The 19,509-nt window shown below is 40.2% G+C and overlaps 1 protein-coding gene across 1 annotated transcript; it reads right to left on the reverse strand.

Moving 5' to 3' along the window:
* Positions 1–400: 400 nt before the first annotated feature.
* LOC145392112 (putative carbonic anhydrase 3) lies at positions 401–15,546 on the reverse strand. The gene is made up of 8 exons (XM_080266586.1): positions 15,474–15,546; positions 9,058–9,132; positions 8,035–8,103; positions 6,712–6,850; positions 5,633–5,772; positions 5,162–5,319; positions 4,488–4,574; positions 401–463 (listed from the first exon to the last, which is right to left on the reverse strand). The coding sequence occupies exons 1-8, from the start codon at positions 15,544–15,546 to the stop codon at positions 401–403; spliced, it is 804 nt and encodes a 267-aa protein (XP_080122712.1).
* Positions 15,547–19,509: the final 3,963 nt, after the last annotated feature.

Below are 19,509 nucleotides of genomic sequence, written 5' to 3' on the forward strand. Positions count from 1 at the left end.
TGTAGTGGATCGCGTTGCTCTCTCTCACCACCTGTTCACATCCACAGTATTCCAACAGTAGCATAAAAAAAATCGTGTAAGGTTCACACAGTTTATACAAGAAACCAAAAGGAACACTCTAAACTTCACACAAATGGAAAGATTGATGTAACTCTCAACAAGTATCATCCCCTTGAATCCCGTGATGTAATTATTTTATTTTATTCTTGCTATCTCCAGACGCTTTTTTAAACTTAGGAAATGCCCCTGGTACTGAAGAGGTAAATGGAGGTCATATCTAATCCCTACAGTTCAGTGAGTTGACTGAAATCGTCTGGCAACAGAAAAAAACAGAAAGACATCACTATACTGAATGACCTCTAACATTTTTTTATTTTTTACAGAGATTAATGGCAGATCCTTAGGAGGTGTCGAAAGCATTGTAGCACAGGTAGTAGGATTTGTCCGACTGTCTTGTTACTTCCTATAATATAGAGCAAACATTAAGCAAAGACTGATAACTAAACAACAACTGCAACACAAGAAGCAGTTGTTGGGGTTACGTTTTCATCAGTGATAAATAGTTTGTTGAAAACGGTGAGGGAAACATTTGCGATTACATAATAAAATCAATATCATTTCAACACACAGCTGCACACGAAAAATACCAATTTGGCTACCTTACTACAGTACCCTCTGGAAGAAGCAGCAATACACAAATACTGTAGTAAACACATTGTAAAGTAAGAAATACAAGAGTTTAAAGTGAGAAACTAATGTTTCGTGTGTGTGTGTGTATGTATGTATGTGTGTGTGTGTGTGTGTGTGTGTGTGTGTGTGTGTGTGTGTGTGTGTGTGTGTGTGTGTGTTTACATTATATTTTGCTGCAGTTCTTAGCAGACAGGTAGTGACCTAGTTGAAGACATTAGAGACGGAGATGAAGGCTGTGCTTAAGAGTAGCTGTTTAAATCTTCCAGAGATGATCAGAAGCATTATACAAATAAAATGCTGTTAGAAATGAATATTGGTGTATTGGACTACGGTAATCTTTAGCTTCGGGAAAAGAATATTGGTGTATATGACTATGGTAACCTTTAGCTTCGGGAAAAGAATATTGGTGTATATGACTATGGTAACCTTTAGCTTCGGGAAAAGAATATTGGTGTATATGACTATGGTAACCTTTAGCTTCGGGAAAAGAATATTGGTGTATATGACTATGGTAACCTTTAGCTTCGGGAAAAGAATATTGGTGTATATGACTATGGTAACCTTTAGCTTCGGGAAAAGAATATTGGTGTATATGACTATGGTAACCTTTAGCTTCGGGAAAAGAATATTGGTGTATATGACTATGGTAACCTTTAGCTTCGGGAAAAGAATATTGGTGTATATGACTATGGTAACCTTTAGCTTCGGGAAAAGAATATTGGTGTATATGACTATGGTAATCTTTAGCTTCGGGAAAAGAATATTGGTGTATATGACTATGGTAACCTTTAGCTTCGGGAAAAGAATATTGGTGTATATGACTATGGTAACCTTTAGCTTCGGGAAAAGAATATTGGTGTATATGACTATGGTAACCTTTAGCTTCGGGAAAAGAATATTGGTGTATATGACTATGGTAATCTTTAGCTTCGGGAAAAGAATATTGGTGTATATGACTATGGTAACCTTTAGCTTCGGGAAAAGAATATTGGTGTATATGACTATGGTAATCTTTAGCTTCGGGAAAAGAATATTGGTGTATATGACTATGGTAACCTTTAGCTTCGGGAAAAGAATATTGGTGAATATGACTATGGTAACCTTTAGCTTCGGGAAAAGAATATTGGTGTATATGACTATGGTAACCTTTAGCTTCGGGAAAAGAATATTGGTGTATATGACTATGGTAACCTTTAGCTTCGGGAAAAGAATATTGGTGTATATGACTATGGTAACCTTTAGCTTCGGGAAAAGAATATTGGTGTATATGACTATGGTAACCTTTAGCTTCGGGAAAAGAATATTGGTGTATATGACTATGGTAACCTTTAGCTTCGGGAAAAGAATATTGGTGTATATGACTATGGTAACCTTTAGCTTCGGGAAAAGAATATTGGTGTATATGACTATGGTAACCTTTAGCTTCGGGAAAAGAATATTGGTGTATATGACTATGGTAACCTTTAGCTTCGGGAAAAGAATATTGGTGTATATGACTATGGTAACCTTTAGCTTCGGGAAAAGAATATTGGTGTATATGACTATGGTAACCTTTAGCATAGGGAAAAGAATATTGGTGTATATGACTATGGTAACCTTTAGCTTCGGGAAAAGAATATTGGTGTATATGACTATGGTAACCTTTAGCATAGGGAAAAGAATATTGGTGTATATGACTATGGTAACCTTTAGCTTCGGGAAAAGAATATTGGTGTATATGACTATGGTAACCTTTAGCTACGGGAAAAGAATATTGGTGTATATGACTATGGTAACCTTTAGCTTCGGGAAAAGAATATTGGTGAATATGACTATGGTAACCTTTAGCTTCGGGAAAAGAATATTGGTGTATATGACTATGGTAACCTTTAGCTTCGGGAAAAGAATATTGGTGTATATGACTATGGTAACCTTTAGCTTCGGGAAAAGAATATTGGTGTATATGACTATGGTAACCTTTAGCTTCGGGAAAAGAATATTGGTGTATATGACTATGGTAACCTTTAGCTTCGGGAAAAGAATATTGGTGTATATGACTATGGTAACCTTTAGCTTCGGGAAAAGAATATTGGTGTATATGACTATGGTAACCTTTAGCTTCGGGAAAAGAATATTGGTGTATATGACTATGGTAACCTTTAGCTTCGGGAAAAGAATATTGGTGTATATGACTATGGTAACCTTTAGCTTCGGGAAAAGAATATTGGTGTATATGACTATGGTAACCTTTAGCTTCGGGAAAAGAATATTGGTGTATATGACTATGGTAACCTTTAGCTTCGGGAAAAGAATATTGGTGTATATGACTATGGTAACCTTTAGCTTCGGGAAAAGAATATTGGTGTATATGACTATGGTAACCTTTAGCTTCGGGAAAAGAATATTGGTGTATATGACTATGGTAACCTTTAGCTTCGGGAAAAGAATATTGGTGTATATGACTATGGTAACCTTTAGCTTCGGGAAAAGAATATTGGTGTATATGACTATGGTAACCTTTAGCTTCGGGAAAAGAATATTGGTGTATATGACTATGGTAACCTTTAGCTTCGGGAAAAGAATATTGGTGTATATGACTATGGTAACCTTTAGCTTCGGGAAAAGAATATTGGTGTATATGACTATGGTAACCTTTAGCTTCGGGATCTCTTGCATCCCAAAAGGAGTAGTCTGGGATTGTCTTTTACCATTTTGAATTTTCTTTTGTAGGTTTTGATGCTTTTGAATTTAATTTTGGCTTAACACACAATTGTAAAACAGCCTCATCAAGCTACTACCTTTAGGAAATATCTCCGCTACAGAAAGTATAAGAAAGTGGAGGAAGGACACTGCTGATGAAGTAAGCTGGTGCTGATAGTGATCTTGAATCTTCTGAACGATATGACCAGTTCGGCATACTAGTCCAAGTCGGCGAAGTAAAGCTGCAACAGGAATTATAGGTATTAGACAGTATGATCAGTAACATAATATTAGATTATGTTATAGCTTTACCGGCACAGAATTAGTTAATGTTTCCAATTTAAAAAAGAAAATCAACAGTCCATGTGCGACATTCCTGAATATATTTATGGTAGATTCTCTCGTAACCATAAACTGTTCTTGTGGGAAGGTAAAGGCAAGACAAGTACAGTCTTCTCATGCCTCTTGTTCTTCCTCCAGTAAAATAAATAAAAAAATAAAATAATAAAGATAATAACAGAATAAATATAGTTACAAAGGAGAATTGTCGTAAGATTATATATACTGTGTATATATATTCTTTCTCTGCAGGAAACATAAGCTAGTAAAGGAGGGTTCAGAATATTCTTTTGTATCCAGTTCTTCGTATAAAAACAGATCTAAGTAACAACATGGAATCAGTCGTAAATATGTTTAAGAATCCGGCTTCAAAATACGGCACATTTCCCATTCAGTTCCACGTTTACAGGTAAGCTTCAGGTTTCAGGCAGTTTTACAGGTAAGCTTCAAGTTTCAAGCAGTTTCTTTAAATCCAAAAACCTTGTTCATAAATTTTCTAGCTTCCTTATTCCATACTATTTCTCCTTTAAAGAGGTAAATCCAGTCGGATATAAACAAACAGAGCAATGCCACGTTCTTCGAAACTTGAAGCCTGGTTTTGAACGCGTAACTTGAGTGAACCACACATGTGAAAAAGAGCTCACCTGGGAACAATGACTTACCTGGGAAAAGAAATCACCTTGGAAAAAGTAGGAAAGAGAACTCACCTGGGAAGAATACCTCATCCTGGAAAAAGAACTCGCCTGGGAAAAAGAACTCACATCGGAAAAAGAACTCACCTGGCGGCTACCGAGAGACTGAGCAGGACGGTAGTTATCAACCAGGGCATCTGCGTTGGCGTCCTTCAAGGTGCGGAACTGTGCCATCTGTAGGGGTATAGCCACACTTCACCATGTTAGTCATGCTAACCACAGACTATTTTATACGGCCGTTGAAAATAAAAAAGACCATTCAAAGTTTTTAAAATCCTGAATGAAGTACAAAGGCGTTTGACCCCTTTATTGTGATGACGTCTTACTTATTTTTTCTTGCTACCTAGGAAGACCTCTTGTACTGAAAGAATTAATGAAGGATATATATGACATCTTCAGTTTCAAGAACCATTCCTTAACCGAGTACAGACGTTTTGTGGCAGCATGGATAAATGAGAAACGACTTCATTGTACTGAAGGAACTAAATGCTCGATCAAGAATGACGGCACAAAAGAAGATAGAAAATGAAGAGTAAGAGGATGTGTAAATTGTCATTATACTCGTTTTACCTTCACTTGGCCCACATGTTAGTCTTTTTGCAGCCTACAGTATTTCACATAGTTCAGCAAGCAGAACAGACAATGCTGCACGAAAGTTACTCTATTGGTACAGCTAAGCAGTCAGGCGGGAGAGATGACAATTTTAGGGTAAGTTAGAGGTAAAACAGTTTAGGAGAATATATTTACTCTTATCTCCTCACCTGTGCGGCCGATATGTGTAGTTTGTCATCGAAGACCGTCCACACTACCACCTCGTTGCAGGGCGGTGTGGTCAGAGAGCCTAGGTAGCGGTAGAACTTCTTCCTGTTGTTGGGTAGGAAGGTTGACAGCGGGATGGGGTGAATGGCGACCTCTTGACCTGATGGTAAAGGAACGAATGTGAAGGAATTGTGTTTGCCCATATCTTCACGGAAATAACGAAAGCATGTAACACTCTCTCTCTCTCTCTCTCTCTCATGATATGAACTTGATGTAGTGCAACCACCCGACGAAGATGTCTGTATTAAGAAACAATGGTAAAGAGGTTAGCAGTAAATCTAAGCAGAAATATCTAATGTGATACACGAAACAAAACCCACCAGTTCTGTTTTAGATTGTAACAAGTACAGTTAGAGGTTTAAGTCACACAAAGCATCGAGTTCCGTGATAAACAAAACAGCACAAAGTATCACCTGGCAGCGTGATGTTGGCAAGCCCAGTTATAAGTCCTGTGAGTGCTGGGTTGTCTTGCGCTGTGATGGTAAACATGACCCCGAGTACCGCCAGACCGTCCTCGTACAAAACGGCCGTTGCTGTGTCGTTGTAAACCTTCCTGTAATGCACCAGGTGCACCTCGCACGGGTACCTAAGAGGAGAGAGCATGCAATATTATAATCTCTCTCTGTCTGTCTGTCTGTCTGTCTGTCTCTCTCTCTCTCTCTCTCTCTCTCTCTCTCTCTCTCTCTCTCTCTCATGCTACTTCAGGCCATTAAGTTTCATATCCATTTGAGACGAACCAACTAATATTCCGCAAGCGGAACCATCTTCTCCAGTCATCATATTGATCTTCTGCTTATCCTGTCATACTGTTTTACCCCTTGTGTGTGTGTGTGTGTGTGTGTGTGTATGTGTGTATTTATCTCCCCCTACCATCATACGCAGATCTTCCGCCATGTCTATCATACCGCCTCTTCCCCTTATTTCATTCATTTCTCCTCATGTCAGCATACTTAATCAGTGTCCTCTATATATCACAGTGTTTCGTCCCGTGGTTTCCATTTTTCCTGCTGTCATCATACTTAATCTTCTGCCTCCGTTATCACTCTGCCTCATCACCTTTGTTTCCATCATGGAAGCTTGAGCTAACCATGGCTCACTGACTCAACCCAGTCTACCATCCACCATACCAAGCCCTCTCAGTGTGGTCTAAGCTCTGCCTTCATGTTTCAGTTTTTCTTGCCTGTCATCCTTCATCCTCTCCTGCCTGAGGTACTTTATTGCCTAACAACAACCTAACCCCGACTCCGACATGATCTCTTTCTTAACTCTTCGTTACTCCATCCTATCCACTACCATACTCCACCCTAAATACTGCCATACTTCACCTTAACCACTGCCATACTCCACCTTAACCACTGCCTTTCTCCATACTCCATCCCAACCACCGCCATATTCCACCCAAACTGCCGCAAAAATGTATCCTGACCGCCGCAACACTCCACGTCACCCTCTGCCTTACTCCACCCTAATCACCGTCTACCTCCCAACTTACCTGTTGTGTCGGATGAGATGCTCCGAGCCAACGGGGTTATTGGATCCCCAGTGGAAATGAAGCTGCGCGAACTCATATTCGCCGTTGAGATTCCCGCCACGCACGTAGGGTCTGATCGGCATGTCCACTGTGATCATGGCTGCCAGTAAAGAAATAGCTGTTTTAGGAAATCCGAATAATCAGCTTGGGAGGTTTATTGAGGAATGTCTGTCAGTTTACTAATCGATTAGCTCTAAAATCTGGCCCTCCAAACCTACCAGTGTGAGTTATGATTCTTGCTGATGAAAATGTGGATAGTAATCTGCGTGTCAGCATTTCCTGATTATATTACGTTAGCGTACGTAAGAACCAAGTGAGAGGCTGAGAACAGCGGTCGTGCTACGGTCACTAGCAAAATTGGCCGAGGAAGTGTTTTTGCAGTCACTATGTTTTCATCTGACGGAGCTGGACCATACACACAAATACTATGCTGTGGTTGCATGAAGTGCGATAGGCCTTACTCATGAGGTAGCAATGAGCCTTCTTGGTCACTGGTCAGATTAACCCTTTTATGAGGCTACACTTGGCCATCAACGGAGCAAAACCGAATTCGAGATCATTGTCAGATGAAAACAAACTGACCATGTCTTCAGAGTATGAAAGTTAGCCGTAAAGAATAACCTAGGACACCTCACTGGATTTCACAACTCCGTGAAGGAACTAAATCCTTTTTACATTAACCTGACCCAAATTTTCGTCCTTTTACAGCTTATTTCACGTAGATTACCAGAGGTAAGAGGCAGTTATACGCCTCTGCAGTACGTCCTTTCCATAGCACATTTTCGTGACTAGCATCGTATTTCAATGATAAGTTTTTGCAACTCGGCATTCAAGATTGAGAGAATCCGAGAGATGCCAGTTTTAGACCAGATTAGAGTAAAAGCAGTATAAGCGTACCTGAGTGTCCATTATTCGTGACTTTGACTGATGTTGGTGTAACGTTGTAGTTGAAGAACTGGAAGGGATTCCATGTCGTCACCCTATTCCCGTTGTAGAGATCAATAGGAGACTGGCGCTGATATCCGCAAAAGGGGTAATGCTTTGCCCAATACCGCGGACCTGAAGGGTGATACTGTAGGTCAATATGTGTGTGTGTGTGTGTGTGTGTGTGTGTGTGTGTGTGTGTGTGTGTGAGAGAGAGAGAGAGAGAGAGAGAGAAGGAAAATGGGGGTCATGAGAGTTGGGACAGGCGAGTCAGCAAGAATAACCCATTATGAAATTTTTTTTTCCCCATAAGCTGCATCAGGTCTTTCAGGTCATGTAAAATTAATTCAGGATCCCTACTTGCACAAGATATCAAGTTAGGTCGACACAATGCTTTCACATCATGCTTCTTATCCTTGCTTTTGAACCCTGTAGCAGGGAACATACTTACAAGGTTTGTGTAATGCCAGAGTCTGTCATCCAGAAGTTTAATCTTGAAACACCACCACTTGTATGCCTCCACGAGCATACCTATTTATTCGCACTCTCCAATATGCGGGTAAAGATAAAAATCTAAACATAAACCTCACTCCATCCCCATTAATCGACTCTTGTCTCCTAGCCTGGAACCCTCTTTGCTCCTTCCTCCCTATGAATGATCTACGAATTTATTTGCTCAGCTGAGATGATGCAGGCGTGGACTATCTTATTTCCACGTGTCTCCACGAGGGAATGTAAGTGGGACAGCCGCCCATTCTCTGAATGTGCGCACGGTCCAGATTGCCCATTCACGGATGTCAATACTTCCCCAGGCCCAGACCCGCATAAATGGCCATGTGGCGCAGGACACGGTGCTGCTGTAGCTGTGAAAGTGTCTTCATAATCGTCTGTTGACTTATGGAAAGCTTTCCTTATTTATATTCTGGAATATTTCTAAAAACCAGACTGTGTCAACCACTTGCTATTTTCGGGATCGTGGCGCATAACTCTCCTGATTTTTGTACTTGTTTTCTTTATAACCCCTTTCTTTTAAATACTTGCAGATGAATCTGACCAATTTTCTGAAAGTTTCCAAGAAGGCTATGTAACAGGAACAATAGGGTAGCCTCACTGTCTCTTATGAGTGATAGCAAGTCAAACATAATATCTCCATGTCCAGCGTAAGTCAGTATCTCAGTCGTCAGTCAGTCACCTATACTGCTATCTCACACGCAGTACAACCTGGACAACCCCTGGTATTGTCCTAGCGTTAAGTTCATTGCTGGCTTCCGGCTGTTTGTTGCCTTTGGTCAATTCGTTAAAACAATTTCAACCAGTTTTTTGTTCATATTTGTTCCCAAGTGTTTTCTTTGGGTAATTCTTAACATATACTTTGTTACTTACCGGTGTGACCTTCGTAGCTCCAGTGGAATTCACTTGAACCCCCCTCCTCCTCATCATCATCATCATCCCCATCACCTGTGGGTGGGAGGCAAGAGGGACCGTCATTAGTTTTTTCGGAGGTATAATTCGCGCCAGGATTGACAGTCTTGTGATGCGAGGTCGCGAGAATATTTTTTTTTTTTTAGCATGAAAGTAATCTATTAATGAAATTGATGTACTCAGATATCCAACCCGCTACCATGATATACCGAACACAGTTCAAAATGATCTTAGGTGGTTACAAATGCGCAACAATCAATCATGGGGTTTGAAAATAAACACAAATTTATTTCTGTTCTAAAAACAATTTACCCACAGATGAAGTCCTTTGTCCTCTGCAACTCCTTAAATTTTTATTGAGAAACAGGCCAAAAACTTTATCCAACGATCCCGAGCGTGTTCTGCAGAATAAGCTTATCTTGGGTGATCAAGGTTTTCAGAACCAAGATATCAGTACCAGATAAGCGATTTCTGTTATTACTTTCGAATCATAGGTGCCTTCTGCTGCGCTGTGATTTCATCTCTGAAGTGGTAATTGTCTAAAATGAATTCTACAAACATTTTCAATCAACCTCAATAAGTGAGGCGGTGACTGAATTGGCAGAGAGGTTGCCTGCAGTCCTACCGGACCCAGGTTCTAATCCCCGCTTGGGCAGGGAACAGCTTAAGGATTTGAATTTCGCAAAAGCAGACTTTACTTATCTACTGAAGACCCGCCGACATGTCATAAAAATACCCCCGCTATTACCAGTACACCAGTCCTGTATGAGACAACCCTAGCATGTATTCAGTATGGACGGTGAGTGTTAAGACCGAAGTGGTGACATGTGAAGGTGTATGGTATGTAGGAGGACTAATGGACCTTGGGAGCAGGCTGTGAAGCCTATGCCTAGAGTCGGACACATTTAAAAACAAAAATTAAATTAACAATTACCGTTTCTCTGTTGAATATAGTTAGGCCTATACTGAAATGAAACTACACAGCCAACATCATTTATTATCTGAAAAATAAGGAAACATTTATTAACGTTCTAAAAGTTAAGTCAAAGACGGATCACGGTATGGAATATCCTTTACATGGCTCATCTCCGCGTTGAGCATCTATTACATTCTGATGCTGTAAAATGTGTTAATCTTGTTATAAGGGATTAGATATTAGGCCACTTCCAACCCTTCAGTCCAAAGAGATCCCTCAAAAACCGCATATAATATTATTATCAGGCAGTAAAAAGAAAAAAGAAAGTTCACGGGTTGATGTGATTATATATTCCATACCTTACAGACTGCATCAGAATTATTTTAAACTATATCAGATATGAGCATTGATCTGTCATATATTCAATAGCTATTGCTGCTGCTTTTGATGATGATGATGATGGTTGATAATTATGATGATGATGCAGATGATTGCCAGCTCCATGTTACTAGTATGTATACCATACATACAAACACCACCACCGTTACTAACCCCAAACACGGATCATTTGCAAAATACCCACATTATCATCATATTATTTTTGCGTCACTGCTCAGTCATAAAATGAACACCAATAACGGGCATAAAATGAACACCAGTAACGGGCTGAAACAGGAACTTGGAGCTCTGTACTACTTTACTCTAACCTGGCCTAAAATTTCCTTCTCTCCATTTTGAATGCTGAGTTGTAAAAATAGATTAACACTTAAATATGATATTAATCACGATGATGCGTTATGAAAGTGTGCGGAGCCTTAGTATTATCTTTTTCACCAGCTGACCTACGTGGAATAAGCTGCAAAATGAGGAAAATACGGACGAAGTTAAGGTAAAAAGAGTATAGTAACACAGAAATAAACTTGAAGGACCCGTAAAAATGTCAGCACTTAAGACATTTATTATTTTAGGGAAGTGCATAACCAAACAATAATGCAGCCGTGCTCGCTGACACTTCCCTCAGAGAACGTCCTCAGTAGCCCAGGCATCCAAAGAAGTCACTGCGTTGCATCTCATCTCTATCACTGCGGTAGAATGGAAGCGCAAAATAATAATGGCGCAGAGACGGAATATGAAAAGTACTAACACAGGCATGATATACTGGTAAGCGTAGCGTTACAAAGTAAATAAATGAAATAAATAATGAATAGGCGCTATCAGTTAAATATTCTGATGTGTAGCCCTTAAGAACAAAAAGACCCGAAACTTCTAGACAACTTCTTAAAAAAAAATCTAACTCTACTAATCCCTCTATTCAAGTAATTATTCGATAGGCTGTCTTGTTCTTCATATCAGAGGCAAGCTCATTCAGTAACACAAAAAGAGAGCATAGGCTACCATAAGATTAAAAAATCAAATCACACTTCATGATCCGAAAAGCTGTTCAGTTCTGGAAAATTCAAATCAACCATCGAAAGCACTGGGATAATATCAGTTAGAAATTAGTCATAATGTCAGCTTACGTTTATTTATTATTATGTTTGACTTGAGTGGAGCAGATTCATAGTGCTGCACCACAGCAGACTGAGCAGGTGGTGGTAATGCGAGATAGAAAGTGTGGTGATGCCGATGAGTAGTAGGAGCCTCGTATGTTGTGCAAATGCAGGTGTCGGGCTGGATGGCAATCACACCTGCAGGTAGGTAAGAACAGGAGTGAACACGGGGATATATATATATATATATATATATATATATATATATATATATATATATATATATATATATATATGTGTGTGTGTGTGTGTGTGTGTATTATTAATGTTAATGTATGCCCATCTTGATGTAAAAGTACAGTCCAACGTCAAAACATCAGAGCATCACAAAAAACACCGAAAAATAAGAATAAATATATAATTTTTTATTAAAAACGAAAACAGCAGCAGGACGCCCCATACTACCTCCACTTCACCTGGCCATCGCCAAGCCATTTCACTGTCGGCCACATCAAACCCCGGCTCTCCACCCTGCTACAGTCAGTGAAGGTAAAGTTTGAATAATTCTTATGCTGATGCAGATTCTACATATGTAGCACTTTTGTTTGTCTGTATCAGTAACATTTCACTCTCACGAAAGTCGAGAGCAAGAGAAAAATAATTGTCTGAAATTTGATATATGTATAAATCCACAAGAGAAAAAGAAAATATTATACCTTTGGCGCGTCTGATATCCTCAATTCAACACATCACACACTTTCAGATAACGTACAATTTTACCTGTCAGTCGAGGCTAATAATTTGCTTCCAAACACACACACACACACACACACACACACACACACACACATGGCTACACCAGCACGAACACTGCTGAAACGAGGTTTGAGGTAGATGAGACTTCCTAGCTCCACCCTTTTGCATTTCCTCAGTTCATTGCCACCATGCCAGTTATCTTTACCTGCTACTGTGCCCCCCTCCCCCAGCCCCCGCCCTCTTTTAAAAAATAAATAAATAAAAATACAAAGAAGAAAGACATGTATCCAAAGCTCTTATGCCAACAGCACTCCATTCATGTTTATTGTATATACTTTTATGGTGATTGTGGGGCTGTGAGGTAAGGGTATATGGGATCTGTGTGTGTGTGTGTGTGTGTGTGTAATTGAGGAGAGAAGGTGGGGGTTGAGGGTGAGTGTGTGTGTGTAAGGATGGAGGTGGGATGGGGATAAGAGGTGAGAGATATGGATGAGAGAGAGAGAGAGAGAGAGAGAGAGAGAAGGGGGTGGGATAAGAAGTGGTGGAAGAGACGCTGTGAATGAAATGGGTGCGATCACATAATAATACGATTTTGATTAGGCCTGAATGATAATTTTTTTGTTACAGATACGATTACATCTAATGTAAGTCGTGACTTGAATCATAAGTACATTTAATATACATTATTGACCCTGAGAAAATATGGTCTAGAGGTACTGGTGGCTTTAGTTTTCTTCCATAATGAAATTCATAATATATGAAAAACTTGCGTTTGAACAACACTACTTACAGTTGTGAAAAAAGAATCTTCATAGATGCCGACGTTATTTTTTTCATAGATATACATATAGGGTAAAGTGGAGTCCGGCATTGAAATCTGTGTATTTGTAATAATGAGATAAAGTGCTGGAAGGGTAAACAGGATTAGGCCTAATGATGAATCTGCATCTCATTAACTAGTTGTTTTACTTTAATTTTTTGACTGACTTTTCATAAATGTTAATGGGTTTAGTATCAGCGTCATGTATATGGATCTATGGCAGAACCAGCGCTCTCTGTACCGTCTCTCATTTTACAGTCATGTATAGGATATCTCACTTATGAGGAAGATTTGACTGTAAACCTCACTACAGTTGTATATATATATATATATATATATATATTTTTACTCCATTCCGGTAATGACAGTCTCATTCACATTCACCACAATTACTGTTTTCTATATTAATTTTTCTCCTCTTTCTTCAGTTTCTAAGAAACAAAATTCCCATCTTTTTATCACCGATTGCTTTGGGCTTTGTTTCTCCAACTTGTCCCTCTTACTTATATTTCTCCAACTTGCATTTTTCATTTCCTATCGGTCGTTTTAAACTCGTCCATCTCCACTGTTTCCACCTGAAAGTAATTCAGTCGTTTTCTGATCTATATTCTACGTGCCTGTGTTTCAATGCCATTTAGTTGACGGTATATGGAAGGTACAACGTGAACTCTGAAGGAAAGTGATAGCCTACTAAGCAGGCTTGATCGAAATGAGGAATGAAGATGGTAAGGTAGATGTGCATTATTCTCTTGACTATCAGAATAAGGCGTTTAGAGTGTCTGTAGAGTGAATGTACTGTCTATGTGATGCATACTTGTCAGCCGAAGTGGATTGGCCACGTGAAGAAAATGGGCGGCTAGACCTAGGTAAAGAAATCCGGTATAAATCCTGAAAGTGGGGAATTTAGGACACAGAAGACCGAATGATGGCTTCTGGATAAAAATGACAAAACTGAGGCTCTGCAAAACATCGTGCAGCATGGTCCCCAGACGAATAAAACTGACACGATGTACGTACAGGACCTACAAAGTTTAAAGCTCTTGTCTGTCACCACACCTCTTGTATTATATGGTATTTTAATATTTTTAGAAACGGGAACCATTTCGAGGAACGGATTTGCCGCCTTATCTCTCACTATTTTCGGACGTTAGGTTATTTACTCCTGTATACCTTAGCGATTTTAGCGAAGTCACACCAGGAGTCAGACCAGATCACCCCACAACACGCCATACCACCCTCTCACACCGCACAACACATCATACCACCTTCTCACATCACCACAACGCACCATACCACTCTCTTACATGCACTTGTCGCAACACACCATAACTTACCTCTCTCACACAGCACAACACCATACAACCCTCTCACATCACAAAACACCATACCACCGTCTCACATCACACAACACACCATACCACCCTCTCACACCACACAACACACCATACCATCCTCTCACACCACGCAAGCACATCTTTCTCCCACACCACACCACAGCAAGGGCATTAACCGAAGGACCCTGAAGCTCCCTGATTTGGTGCTTCTGTACTTGCTATGAAGCAGTGCAGTGCGTCAGTGCTGATGCTCTTCGGTCTTTGTGATGATTTAGCACATAGTCTTCAAAACTATTGTTTGTATGATGTGCAATACAATAACACCACATTACTTACTTATACTAGACGGAGGTATGGTGCCGAACACAGCTTTTTTAAAAATAGTTTTTTGAAGGCTTACAGCATCATAATTTAAATTATTATTGGAATGTAAGTAATTATATTGACAGATTATATAATAGATAAATATATCAGTGAAATTGATTTGTTTTCTTATCCACAAATTTTGTTCACTTAAAGGAAATTTTGCCTGGCAACCAGTCAGTTTCTTTAATCCCACGTAGGGCCCAATGTTCCATGGGGTGATGGTTCAGGTCATTTTCAAAACATGAGTAGAGAAGGAACTCCAAAGTAGCGAAACGTAAGATTAACCACAATAAGACAAAAGGTGAATGACGGTACGCAACGAACATTGCCCACAAAACCTCACCTGCAGCAACCTTGGATTTATTAGGGTTTGAGTATACCATCACTGCTTCAAAAGAAAAAGGTGAAAAAAGAATCTAATTAACATAAAAAGGGACATTACCGATAGCAGCACCCACGCCAACAGTATCAAGCACCCGAACCCATGGCAAAGGGTAAGACGACCTTTTTCTTTGAACACATCCCTCAGACACACCACAGATGCACACTACACACACCTCATACACACTTCAGACACACCTCTGTAGGTACTGCGAAAATTAATGGAATTGGAAGTGTGAACCTCCATGAAACTCTACGGTTGCAACCTGTAAAAGATTTCATTCTTCAAAAAGATAAAATGACTCATTGAGTACGACACAGTTCAGGGAAACACTGGGTCTGGCCATACCCCACTGTAAATGTGCCAAAGTGTAAATCTGGCGTCATGTCGTCGGAAGAGGGTGAGTACATGAATAACTAGAAAGGGTGGTGGTCGACTGACTGTTTAATCTTTAAAAAAAAAAAAAAAAAAAGTTTTATGAGGCCGATAAGTGTTGAAACATAAGCAATCTACAGAGTATACAACACATTTGATTGACAAAATGATAATTGTATCAAACAATGCTGTACGATTAAATTCCGATTAAGATTACTTTGGAAAAAATGAATAATCGACTACAGTTGCTTGAAAATTTGTAATGGACTATGACCGATTACAGACTATCATTACTCTATGTCTGTAACAGTAGTGACATCAGTCGACCTTACTGTGCTTTGAGAGGTCTCTCTTACTTAAGTGTTAAATGTATAACCTTAAAATCATCTTCGCATTCGTTACACTATCATGTAACTTACTATATGTGAGCCTCTTTTTTTAGCATGAACTGGGAGCAGACTTAACGCCTACCTGTCTTCTCCCCCACCTTTCATCCACCCTTGATATCTGTGATTTGTCCCCAGTCTCCCAACACGAATGGCTGGATCAGTCTTAGACTAGTGACCGTTACCTGTGCGTGTCTGGAGAGTTACTGCAGCTAACTGAGAAGCGAAACCAGGAGCATACTTGTATTATATTCACTCGCTATGATTCATGACTTAATGATGATGAGGTGCTTAGTTGCATGTTTTTGCGTATTCTGCTCTAATGAGACTCAGAATGATAACGCGGATATCATGTGGTTTGAGTGAGTTGATTGAAGGTAAATCTTAATCGCATGATCCCAGCCGAAACTGGCAAGTTAAAGTGAGAAGGAGCACCATGCATCTTAGTGTAGAAACCGGCAGGATATTTTTGTAGGAACAGTCGAAAAGAAAACTTATAGTACCGTAGTGAAACCTGGTAACCATATCACAGTAATTCTGTCCGTTAAGTGTTTCACTGATGACTGAGTGGGATGTGTCTCACGCAACCTTCTCCAATATAGCCTGTTCTAGAAATTCTAAATTATATCAGCTTGAGTAAGCTTGCTTCACCACATTTGCGACTCCAGTTCCAGACCATTTCCTTCCTGTCGTCTCTTTATTCTTTTCGTCATTCTGCTCTTTTCCTGAGGAATTTATGTCCATTTTATACTACGGACACCAACACTGCACTGCATAATTCAGGTGTGGCCTTACTAAAGCACGACAACTGCACTCATACTTTGGATATCCTGTTATTCACACTTCTAGCAATATATACCGGCACGCTACTTGCCCTATTTCCGGCACTAATACGCTGTTCATTGCAGCTTAAGCCTTTGCTTCATAAATCCCACTCACATTCTGATATACGTTTCTGTCTATCAAATTGGTAATTAATATCGCCAATAAGGCTGTTGATATTCTGTCTGTTACAGTTTTCTATTGTAAATTTCACTGAACAATCCTCTGACCATTTGCATATTGTCATTTTTCTTCTGAAGATATACAGTGTTTTGTCGAGTTAATGTCACTTTCTTTAATACTGTGTCCAGCAAATTTACTGATACCGCTAGTGATCCTTAAGTGTGGATCATCTTACACACACACACACACACACACACACAGAGATGCATGTATAAACGTTATCGCTCCGCCTGCTAAAGGCGGGCGATAATAATAATAATAATAATAATAATAACAACAACAACAACATGGATGTGCAGTGTTCCTAATATTATATATAAAAAGTACAGGCCGACGTGCCAATATTACGGAGTGCTGATATATTAACCACAGAATGAGCCACAGCCGTTCCTATCGATACCACTAGACCTTCCCCATAGGTGGCTGTTGTGTATATATGCGCAACGACTTATCTTGCTCTCGTGTTACTGAACTCGATTCTTCTGAATTCTCTGCACTCTGGTTTCGGCACCTGTCATACTCTGACTAAATACATCTGTGCTCTTTACTTATCCCCTAATTCTACTGACTATCAAAAATTCTTCGACTATCTTACTTCTACGATGGAACACATTCTATCCATTTCTCCTTTCTCTGGAGCTCTCCATTCTAGGAGATTTCAATGTTTCACCACCACCTTTGGCTCTCCTCTCCTTTCACGGATCCACCAGGTGGGCAAGCCTACATCTTTTCTATCGCCAATGACCTGAAACGGCTTGTACGGCACCCTACCCCGTATCCCTGACTGCCTTGGAGAGAGCCCCAACATACTTGACCTCTTCCTCACAACTAATTTTTCTGCTTACTCTGTTAATCTTTTCTCTCCGTTGAGCTCCTCCGATCACAACCTTATTACCTTAACCTGTCCTATCACTCCGGTGCAGCCTGTGGACCACTCCAGGGAAACGTCGTTTGTGGCATTTTGGAGCCGCGGACTGGGAGGCCCACAGGCAGTACTACTTTGATTTTTCCCTGGAATGATTGTTGCTTCCACGAAAGCCGTGAACCATCTGAGTGTACCTTGCAGCATTAAAGAGCTTATTCTCTCGAACTTGGAGGCTTATACATTCCTTTCTCATATCCTTTGACTAAGGCAAGAAAGCCTTGGTTTAATCACGCTTGTTCTAATGCTGTCCGCAACAGAGAGAGGGCCTACAAAAGGTGCCGGAGCCAGCCCACCCCTGAATCACATCATCTTTACGTTTCTGCCCGGAATCGTACTAAGTCTGTTCTTAGCTCTGCTAAAAATATTTTCATCCATACTAAATGCTCTCAATAACTCTCCCAACTCGAATTCTTCCCGCTCCTTTTGGCACCTTGCCAAAAATCTTTCTAACAACTTTACCTCATCATCCTTCCCTCCTCTTTTCTACTCCTGATGGTTCTGTAGCTATTTCTTCTACTGATAAAGCAGATCTCTTCGCACTTTAGACTTTCCTCCTCCAATTTCACCTTAGACGATTCCGGTGCTGTTCCTCCATCTCTTCCCCCTCTGACTTCCTCATGGCTGACATTCAAAATTTCTTCAGTTGATGTATTTTCTGCCATCACTGGCCTCAGTACTAACAAGACATATGGGCCTGATGGGGTCCGTCCTGTTGTTCTAAAGAACTGTACTTCTGTGCTTACACCCTGCCTAGGGAGACTCTTTCGCCTTTGTTTATCTACTTGTACCTTTCCTTCTTGCTGGAAGTTTGCTTCCAGTTAGCCAGTACCAAAGAAGAGTGAGCACTCCCAACCCTCCAACTATCATCCAACTACTTTATCATCCTGTATTTCAAAAGATTTCAGGTCAATTCTCAATACAAAAATTTTAAAGCATCTTTCCTATCACAACCTTCTTTCCGATCGTCAGTATGTGTTCCGTCAGGGACGCTCCACTGGCGATCTTCTCACCTACCTTTCAGACTCCTGATCATCCTCCTTTCGAGACTTTGGAGAAAGCTTTGCCCGTACGCCAGATATCTCAAAGGCTTTCGATCTGAGTCTGGCATGAATCTTTAATTTTCCAAACTGCCCTCCTACTGTTTCTATCCTTCTATCTGTGCCTTCATCGCTAGCTTCCTTTCTGGTCGTTCTATTGCCGCTGTTGTAGACGGCCATCGTTTCTTCTCCTAGATCTATCAACAGTAGTGTTATCAAAGGCTCTGTCCTATCACCTACTCTCTTCCTTTCATTCATCAATGATCTTCTAAGCTGTACATCTAACCCTATCCACTCATACGCTGATAGCTCCGCCCTTCCACCTTTCCATTTCGGTTCCCGCAGCGCCCATCTCAACAGTTACTTCAACAAACAAGGGATGAGGCTATGGCACACCTAATGTCTGACTTGGCTCATATCTCTGACTGGGGTAAAAATAATATGGTTGTTTTTAATGCATCTAAGACTCAGTTCTTACACCTATCAACCCGACAAAATCTTCCACAGGTATACCCACTAATGTTTAATAATATTCAGCTTAATCCTGCATCATCCTTGAACATGCTTGGGGTTTCATTTACTCGGGACTTATCTTGGAAAGATCTTATTACATCTCTTGTA

Source organism: Coenobita brevimanus, chromosome 1 (genome assembly GCF_032717465.1).
Source record: "Coenobita brevimanus isolate Jiangsu-jjx chromosome 1, ASM3271746v2, whole genome shotgun sequence".
NCBI classification, from domain to species: Eukaryota; Metazoa; Arthropoda; class Malacostraca; order Decapoda; family Coenobitidae; genus Coenobita; species Coenobita brevimanus.